The sequence below is a fragment of the Lutra lutra genome, chromosome 5 (genome assembly GCF_902655055.1).
Source record: "Lutra lutra chromosome 5, mLutLut1.2, whole genome shotgun sequence".
Taxonomy (NCBI): domain Eukaryota; kingdom Metazoa; phylum Chordata; class Mammalia; order Carnivora; family Mustelidae; genus Lutra; species Lutra lutra.
The window spans coordinates 35,871,084-35,880,377 of record NC_062282.1 but is presented as its reverse complement, the minus strand read 5'-3'; the positions used below and the strand labels follow the sequence as shown (position 1 = coordinate 35,880,377).

The window sequence follows — 9,294 nt, the reverse complement described above, 5'->3', positions numbered from 1 at the left end:
CACAACAGAAGGTTATATAAAATAGTATGATTATACAAAGGTAATCCTTTTTTCTCATTAAAAATGTTTTGAAGGAATCTTAATTCTCAACAAGATTTAACCATTTTACCATCTGACAACTGATTTTAAAACATAGTGAACCTGTTTCCTCATCTTTGGGATAGAGCAAAACATGAATGGAAATATGTTAACATTGCCTTTTTAAATTTTTTTTTTTTTAAAGATTTTAAGTAATCTCTACACCCAACATTGAGTTTACGATCCTGAGATTAGGAGTCACACTCTACTGATTGAGCCAGCCCAGTGCCCCCGGGTCAAGTATTTATTGAATACCCTGTGCCATGAGTTAGGTGCTGACACTAAACAACAGTTCTGTACTTGTTAATGTTACCTCTGAGTGCTAAGAACGTAAGTTGCATTTAATTCATCAGTTATATTATTAATCATCAGTGAAATTGTGGAAAAGTCACTTAACTCCTCTGGGCCTTAGTTTCCTATACTTGCAAAATATTGTTCTATCAAGGATAGAACAGTTTTAAAGCAGTTTGAGCAGGACTCTGAAACTGTATCATTTATCAATGAAAAAATTAAAAACAAAAAAGAAAAATATAACATGTCTACTTATTCTCAAACTTTTGAATTACTGTCCTTCCATTCCTTTCAAAATCACAAGCAACTAATACCAAGTATTGTGGATAGCTCAACTGGTCTCACCAGTTGGTCATTTTGAATGAAATTACCTTCAAATCAACATACTCTATTTAAAATTAAGTCTTTCAGGGATGCCTGGGTGGCTCAGTTGGTTGGACGACTGCTTTCGGCTCAGGTCATGATCCCGGAGTTCCGGGATCGAGTCCCGCATCGGGCTCCCAGCTCCATGGGGAGTCTGCTTCTCCCTCTGACCTTCTCCTCGCTCATGCTCTCTCTCACTGCCTCTCTCTCAAATAAATAAAATCTTTAAAAAAAATTTAAAAAAATTAAAAAAAAATAAAATAAAGTCTTTCAGTGTGTAGTCTGAGAAGAATGAGAGGTCGAAATCACAGGTTAACATAAGAAATATCTGTCTCAAAACAATGCATTTGACAAGTCTCATTATTAAAATTCCTTTTATTTTCCCTTCAGTGAAACTGAAGTATTCCCAAAGTCCTGAATCAGTTACTTCTTCTTAGTTTTCCAACAGCTGTCATTTGTCTTCTTTTGGTCTGTTCAGTAGAAAGTGAACTATCTGGAGTAGAACATCATCATTAAAACCTTTCACATTATTATCTTCAATTGTTTCATAAAGAGGCGTACTTTGTGTCCCCCAACATATATTTTTACGAGGGTTATTTTGATCAGCTTGTGCAGTCAGTGCCAAAGTATTTAACTGATAGCAGAAAAAGGAAAAGTATTTTCCATCTGTGATCACACCCTGAGAGACAAACGGCCGAGTGACATCTGCTTCACTCCAAAACCCTACAGAAAAGAGTTATACTGACATTTACACATAGAATACATTTTACCGCAACAAAACATTTACACAGTCGAGGGTACTAAATATCCCCCAAAACCTAAATATCTTACCTACAAATTCTTTAAGATCTCAAAGTTTTCCTCATCTTCTCCATTCTAATCCTGTATTCTATTTCTGCATGAAAAATTATTTCCTCCCTTCTGATATCCCCAAACTCGTGACATATTCTCAACAACTTTGCTCTTCAACGGCTTACCTCACTTCATCTAAAAAAAAGGCAGCAAGTTCTATCAATGCAGATCTCCCCTACATCTGGTACTAACTCTGTCCAAATACACTCATTTTCCCGGTACCAGTGGCATCTACCACCTAATAACCATTACGGCCATTTACTTCACCAAAATCTACAAAAAAAAAAAAAAAAAAAAAAAAAAAAAAAAAAAAAAAAAACCTTCAGGAAAAAATGGACTTTCTAAGGATTGCGATCAAGTATCATAGACAAGTTCTATTCTTCCTTTACATATTTTAAAATTGGCTTTATGAGCTGCTGTTATTTTGCCTTGTGTATCTTGTGTCATAGGTTCCAGGATGCCTTTCATACCTTCACTACTCAAATTTACTGGCTACTTCTTGCTCTAGACTGACTGGCTTTAACACTTTTAAATCCCACTGCCAGGGCCAAGCAGTAATGTTCTTCCCTCATACATACTTTCTATCAGCCTTCATGAAGATAGCCAATGAATAACATTGTTAGCATTTGTAATTAAATATAGGAAAAAAGTAGCACGTTACTTTTAATGCAGAAACAGTGCCATTCTAATGTTTTTGTGAAAGATTCCTGTGTCTGCTTCTGTCTAATCCTGTTCCGATTCTCTCCATTTAAGGAAAAAATTGTGAGTAAAAGATTAAATCATATATATAAAAATATACATATATATAAAAATATGTATATACACAGATTGATCCTATATGAGTTCTCAGGAGGAATTTAATATAGATTTAATTATTTTCTAGGCTTTTATATATATATATATACACACACACACACACATATATATAAAATATGTACATATACATATTTTATATATATATTTATATATATATATAAAATCTCTCCAAACACACACACGGAGAAAAAGGGTGAGCCTAGAAAACAATTAAATCTATATTAAATTCCTCCTGAGAACTCCTATAGGATCAATCTGGTTACTTACAGTTCATTACTTCAGGTTTTGTAATAAAATCCAAATGCCTCACAATGGGCTCTCAAAGTCCTCTGAGCTATGGCCTCTGGTTTCCTTTAATCTCATCCTCCATTATTCTCCCCCTCCCTTTCTTTATTTTCTTTAAACACTTCAAGGCTGTTCCTACAGGTCTGGTCTTCATTCAAATGTCATTTTTTAGAGACCACCCCAAGTTCCTCCATTTAAATAAATTCGGCCCAATATCTCATTTATACCCGCACACAGTAAGTCATTTTATCCCTTATGTAGTATATTATCTTTTACTCTCCTCACTATAAGCTCCAAGACAGCAGGATCTCCCTGCCTCATTTGACATTACATCCCCAAGTCTAACACTGCCTGGTTACTAGAAAGAATTCACTATTTACTGAATGTCTAATAAACAATCTTCTAATCCATATCCTGGATATAGCCTTTAAAGATATTACATAGAATAATTGTGATTTAATCTAAAATTTAACCCATCAAAGCATTTCCTTTTCCAGCTTCAGAAAGCTGCGAGCATCTAAGGAGTTGACTTAGCTGGCTAGTCTTTCACCCGCTTGACACCATCAGAAAAAAATTCATTCATACCCAAAAGTGGTCAAAGTAAAAGATCAAAATAACTATTTAAGCACCACTTGCCAACTGCAAATGTAAAATATCTAATTGTGAATTTTAAAACAACTGTGTTTTGTGTCACTGCAAGTTTTCAAAATGTTAAGATTCACCCTACACTTAACCCAAAGAAACCACTAAATTCTTAAAATGTCACACATACCTTCCAAGAACAATGCCATAAAATTAGTTTTACCTTGATACATAGCTTGTGCTCCAGTCCAAGCAAAGAGGCTTGCAATAGCATTAGCTCTAAAAACAACTTCTATCTGATCGGCACAGTTCCGTTTCAAAAGCCTTTCCCTTTTCAGTTTGTCAGGTAACAGATGAAACTGTGTGTGACCATAACAGTATGGATCTGCTGTCTTTGAGCCTGAAGAGTAAAATAAAAACATTTCAGATGAAATCTGCATGTGAACATCTGGAGCACATGTCCTTAGTCTCTGTTTCAAACCCACCTTTCTCCTCTACACGTCCTGTAATCAGTATTCGAAATACACAAGTAGGAAGGTTGTTATTTATTTCACTGATTATAATGAAGTTAAACTTCGTGTGAAAGTAAACCTGCTATCATCAAGTCCACCATGATGATACAGGATAAGTCAAAAGAATGTTATGTAAAGTTTTCTTAAAATTCCCTATTATGTAGTTTTTTCAAACCTTTTATTCATCTTTGGGAGCTATGGTATTTTCCTTGTCTTATTCTACAAATGATACCTACATTTCATTAAAGTCTCCTTTTTCATTTTAATGTAATAATTACATACCTTGTTCCTAATTTAAAAAAAAATTTTATACTGTATTTCCAAGTAAGGAAAATGAGAGACAATATTTCATGAAATGCTCATATTCCTGACTTTAGTAGTAAAGTAAACCTTTTCAACCCAAAGTTCCCACAATTTACACTGTAAGAGCACAGTGACACAGAAGGCACTGATAAAATACACCTGGAGGATTAGTATAAAGCTGGTTTCTTAAAATCTTTAAGTTAGCTAGGAATTAATAGATAAAAAGACAGCAAAAGTATAAGCTACACAAGGCCAGACATCAGGCCTTATTAATTTTTATATTCCTAATGGTTATCACAGTGTGTGGCACAAACAGAAGACTTTTACAAAAAAGCCAATCACTGCCTCAAATCTGGCTCTGCACTGGTTTACTTCTGAAAAAGGAAAAATTACTTTTTCTACATAATAGATCAACAAAACTTAGTAGTAAAAATAGTACAAATACTATTTCAATAGTACTATTTACAAAAAATAGTAAAACTATTTTTTAAAGTTAAATGCTGCTAGTTTAGTAGAAACAAGTAAAATTTTTAAATGGTGAGCTGAAAGAATATTTTTCTCCCAATTTTCAAACATGTTACAACCACCTCAGTTTATAAATTGCAATGCTTGTAAACTATCTGACCTTTGGTCATCAAGAATTAATTATTTAAATATGCACAGGATCTTTTGGATACATTGATGGCAAAATATTTCAAAAGAAAACTTACCAATAAATATGGTATTTTCATACTGTCGTTTGAATAATGGAAGTTTGTCTGGCTTACAAGTTATAACAGGAATTTCGACAGGTACAGAATAATCCAGCGGCACAAACTTCAAGAAAATGAAACGTCATAAATGAATTCAAAACAACACTAGTACTAATGTACATATTTTACTCACATTCTTTGGTTTTTTTTTTTTCAAAGATTTTATTTATTTGTCAGAGAGAGTGAGAGCACAAGCAGGGGGAATAGCAGGCAGAGGGAGAAACAGGCTCCCTGCTGAACAAGGAGCCCAATGTGGGACTCAATTCTAGGACCCTAGGATCATAACTTGAGCCAAAGACAGACCCTTAACCGACTGAGCCACCCAGGCATCCCAACTCACATTCTTAATACACTTCAAAGTCTTAAAATGAGATGTTTTTTGGCAAATGATTTGGTAACACCACAACCTATAGATGGGCCAAATCCAGCCAGCCACTTGATTGTACAAATAAAGTTTAATTGCAACACGGTCAGGCACATTCATTCACGTATGGGACATAACTGCTGTTACATTATTTAAGAACTAAGATGAAGAGCTGCAACACAGGTTTATGGCCCCCCAAAGCCTCAGATATTTCCTGTATTTACTGTCAGATATTTACCTTTAGGGAAAACGTGTGCACGTGTCTGTACACAGCACTCAAAATATACTTATTTTCTCTGAAAGAACTATAAATATAAAAAATGACGAGCTCACAATTATAAAAATGCCTTGATTTGCGATTAGGTACTGTAGTCTATGATAAATCACAACCATAACTATTATCAATTGTTTATATGTGTTTTTAAAGATTTTACTATTTATTTGAGAGAGAGCACAAGCGGGGTGGGAGGGTGGGAGAGGCAAAGGAAGAGGGAGAAGCAGACTCCCCACTGAGCAGGAAGCCCACTGGGCTTGATCCCAGGACCGTGGCATCATGACCTAAGCTGAAGGCAGACGCTTAACTGACTAAGCCACCCAAGTGCCCAATATTTTTAGAGTAAGAAAAAGAAAAGATCTGTACGGTCCTAAAAACTGATGCCTTAATCCTGCTTAAAAATGATTACTTGACCTTTGAGGACTATACATACCATAACAGGTTAAAAAGCTGAAAAAGAATTTGGGATGAGAAGTATGCGCAAGAAATTCGAAAGGGCCCCACCCAATACTTTTTACTCTATTAAGCCCATTACCTAGGCTGCCTATGACAATAAATCCTTACCTCTGGGAGTTGTTTGGATATTCGAATCTGGTTGTGCGGTTTATCATTTATTTGGTATCGCAAAGCATCAACTCGACCTTTCCGATGACCCCTAGAAATAATTTCTTCACCTCGCAACCAGTAAAAGTGAACTGGGCATTTGCAATCTATCAAAAGATATTCAAATTTTTATTTAATCATTTAGATAAATTTGGTTATTATTAGAATACCAGCAATACAGAACTTAAGAATAGTTGTGCAAATTAAAAATTATCAAAAATTACTCCTTGATGTAAGAGAGTCTGGGTTATATGATCATTTAAGTCAAATGACTGACTTAAATATTATGCTCAAACATTTATTGTCTACTTGTGCCACCAATCATACACTAAACACTGTAGCAATTAAGAATACATGTAACAGGAACATTACTCAGCAGAAATAAAAAGTTTTTAATAGGACTCAGAACTACTAAATCAATCTTCACAATAACCGTCAAAGGTATGTATAGCTGTCATCACCTCCAGTTTATAGAAGAGTAATCTGGATCTTAACAAAGTCAAGTTTTCCTAAGCCAACAGGAGTAGTCAAAATCCAGGAGGCTTCTCTGAAGACCACTTCCTTCCCAACTGAGACAGAAGTAAAGTAACATGCACACACACTACAGGACTCAGTTGAGCACACATCTACAGTTATAATAACTGTAGATTAATTCAATAAATATTTATTAAGACACCTACCAGGCAGTAGATATAAAGTAATGAATGCCTCAGAATCACTGATTTTTAATTTTTTTAATTATTATTATTAACATATAATGTATTATTTGCCCCAGGGGTACAGGTCTGTGAATCGCCAGGTTTTACACACTTCACATCACTCACCATAGCACATACCCTCCCCAATGTCCATAACCCCACCACCCTCTCCCGACCTCCCTCCCCCAAGCAACCCTCAGTTTGTTTTGTGAGATTAAGAGTCTCTTATGGTTTGTCTCTCTCCGGATCCCATCTTGAGAAACACTGATTTTTAAAACCGTCCATTAATTTTTCACGTGTCCACTGAGCAGTTAAAAGCTGCTGCTGACTGGTTCCTGGGAATGGCCAGGTTTGAATCCTGAACTCCTACCCACCATCTACAGGCTCTCTGACCAGGTTCATTTTACCTTCCTGCACCTCAGGTTGGTTTTCCCATTTATAAAACAATATAACCGCCCTACCTACTATAAACGGTTACTGTGAGGATTAAATTGGTCGGCATATATAAAAATTTGGAAGAGGGCTTGGCACCTAATAAGTATTGAGTCAATGTTACGTATTTAAATCTGTATCACTTTTAATGTTCACGCGTCTACGAGAAAGTACTATTACCGTAACTCTCATCTTAAAAATGAGAAAAACTGCTTTAACCTAAAAGAGGTTAATGAAGTGACATACAGTCATGTAGCTTTTTGGTGGAAGGGCCAAAAGCCAAGTTCAGGTGCGCCCCGCCCGCCGAGAGCCCCTTCTGACCAACACTGCTCTCCCATTCCGTTTGGCCGGACCTTCAAAACGCGGAACCAAAGACTGGAGTCGTGGGAGGTGGTACGGCTAGTAAGTGGCGGCACAGGCCCGGAGGGAACCCAGTCTGCAGATTCTTAGTGCAGGGGCCGCTACTAAACCTGGTGGCACCTGGCGAGGCGCGAAAGGCCTAGAAATAGAATGAACGACGCAGAAAGAAGAAATGGAACAGTCCCCCACCTTCCCCGCCCGGCGTCGCAGCCCCAAGACTCACCGAGGGTGGCGCTGGCCAAGGCGGGGTTGTGCGCGCCGAGCAGGCCCGTGAGGGTGGCCACCAGCTGATCCAGGAAGGGCGAGGCGAGAGCCTCGCGTTCCTGGTAGAGCGGAAGGCGCCCCTTGCGCCGCAGGTAGAAGTGCTCCTGCAGGAGGCAGTCACACGCGGCGGCGCGCAGGGCCGCGAGGTCCAGGGCGCTCGCGGGCTCGGCGGGCTCTGCGGGCGGCGGCGGCAGGCCCGACAGGAACGCGGTCTTGGTGAAGTCCTGATACCAGCGGTCAGCGTTCAGGGCGAAAGTCTGCGGATAAACCACGTATTTCATGAACTGCATCTTGGTTTGGATTCGCAGCTTCTCGTCCACCGACTCGGCCGCGTGCACCGTCGCCTGCCACCGCTCCACTCGCCGCTGCCGTGCCGCCTTGCTCTTGGCCGTCAGGGAGGCCACAATCGGCGGGTAGCGCGCGACGGGGGCCGCTGTGACATCGGGGCCGGTCACTTCTCGACCCGTGACGGCGGCTTCGGCCGCAGTGTGCAATGACAGCCCCGGCCCGCGGAGCGCTAGCCTGCAACACCTGGCCGCCGCCATTTTTACTCGGGGTTGCCGACCCAGAGGTTAATTTCAGGAAAGGTCGCAGCTCTCTTGCGTAAGGACCAATCGGAAGCGGGATTTAAGGCAGGCTTGGGCAGGCCGATTCTCAGTGGGCCTGAGATTCGTTGCGTCATTCATTTTTTTAGCCAATCAGATCCCTCTCCAACTTAGTTTCCAGCGCCTCGGAGGCTCTGTACACCGAAGGCAGGATTTGAGAGCCTGTCGTTTTTCCGCAAACCTGGGTGGGAGGAGTGGGGATACCGGTTGCTGCCTCCTAGGCTGCTCTTCCGACCTCGACGCAGACCTCTTGCCCAAAATCATTTTAGGAATGTTCTGCACCGGAACCTCTAGCCCCTCTAGTTGAACTCTAGTTAAATTTACTGGTTTCACTTAGGTGTAGCACATCCCACCTCTTGTCTTAGTTCCTGGGGTTGAAATTTATTGAAAATATCGTTCTAACATGTTTTATTGCTAATACATTCTTATTTGTTAAATGATGCACGTATCACTCATAGGTCACCACTGCTAATCTTTGGAAAAATAATTCCATATGCTAATTGATACATAAATAATTAGATACATAAATAATTTCCCCTAATTTACAATACGTTTAGTTGGATCTAACTGGGGGAAAAAACCCACAATAATAAGAAAAACGGGTGTCTGGGTGGCTGGGTGGCTCGGTCTGCTTTTGGCTCAGGTCATACTCCCAGGGTCCTGGGTTCCAGCCCCGCATCCGGCTCCCTGCTCAGCGGAAAGCCTTCTCCTTCTTCCATTCCCTCTGGCTGTGTTCCCTCTCTCGCTGTGTTTCTCCCTGCCAAATAAGTAAAGTCTTAAAATAAATAAATAAATAAATAAACCTAAGAATTGTATTTAAATTTTGCTTTGTATTAAAACTCAGTATTTCAACATGAGTT

At 39.2% G+C, this 9,294-nt stretch overlaps 1 protein-coding gene across 1 annotated transcript; it reads right to left on the bottom strand.

The window, feature by feature from the left end:
- Nucleotides 1-1,089: 1,089 nt before the first annotated feature.
- MRPS30 (mitochondrial ribosomal protein S30) lies at nucleotides 1,090-8,409 on the bottom strand. Its single transcript, XM_047730217.1, has 5 exons — nucleotides 7,789-8,409; nucleotides 6,037-6,182; nucleotides 4,793-4,898; nucleotides 3,491-3,667; nucleotides 1,090-1,455 (listed from the first exon to the last, which is right to left on the bottom strand). Exons 1-5 carry the CDS (start codon nucleotides 8,372-8,374, stop codon nucleotides 1,184-1,186), a joined length of 1,287 nt encoding a protein of 428 aa, XP_047586173.1. The 5' UTR covers nucleotides 8,375-8,409; the 3' UTR covers nucleotides 1,090-1,183.
- Nucleotides 8,410-9,294: the final 885 nt, after the last annotated feature.

Bases quoted from the DNA above. Each gene is read 5' to 3' on its own strand.
- MRPS30 (XM_047730217.1), bottom strand. From the start codon at position 8,374: ATGGCGGCGGCCAGGTGTTGCAGGCTAGCGCTCCGCGGGCCGGGGCTG. The intron at 3,668-4,792 runs GTAAGTTTTCTT...TTTACTCTTCAG, and splicing joins TGAAAATACCATATTTATTG to GCTCAAAGACAGCAGATCCA. The intron at 1,456-3,490 runs GTAAAACTAATT...TCTTTTCTGTAG, and splicing joins AGCACAAGCTATGTATCAAG to GGTTTTGGAGTGAAGCAGAT.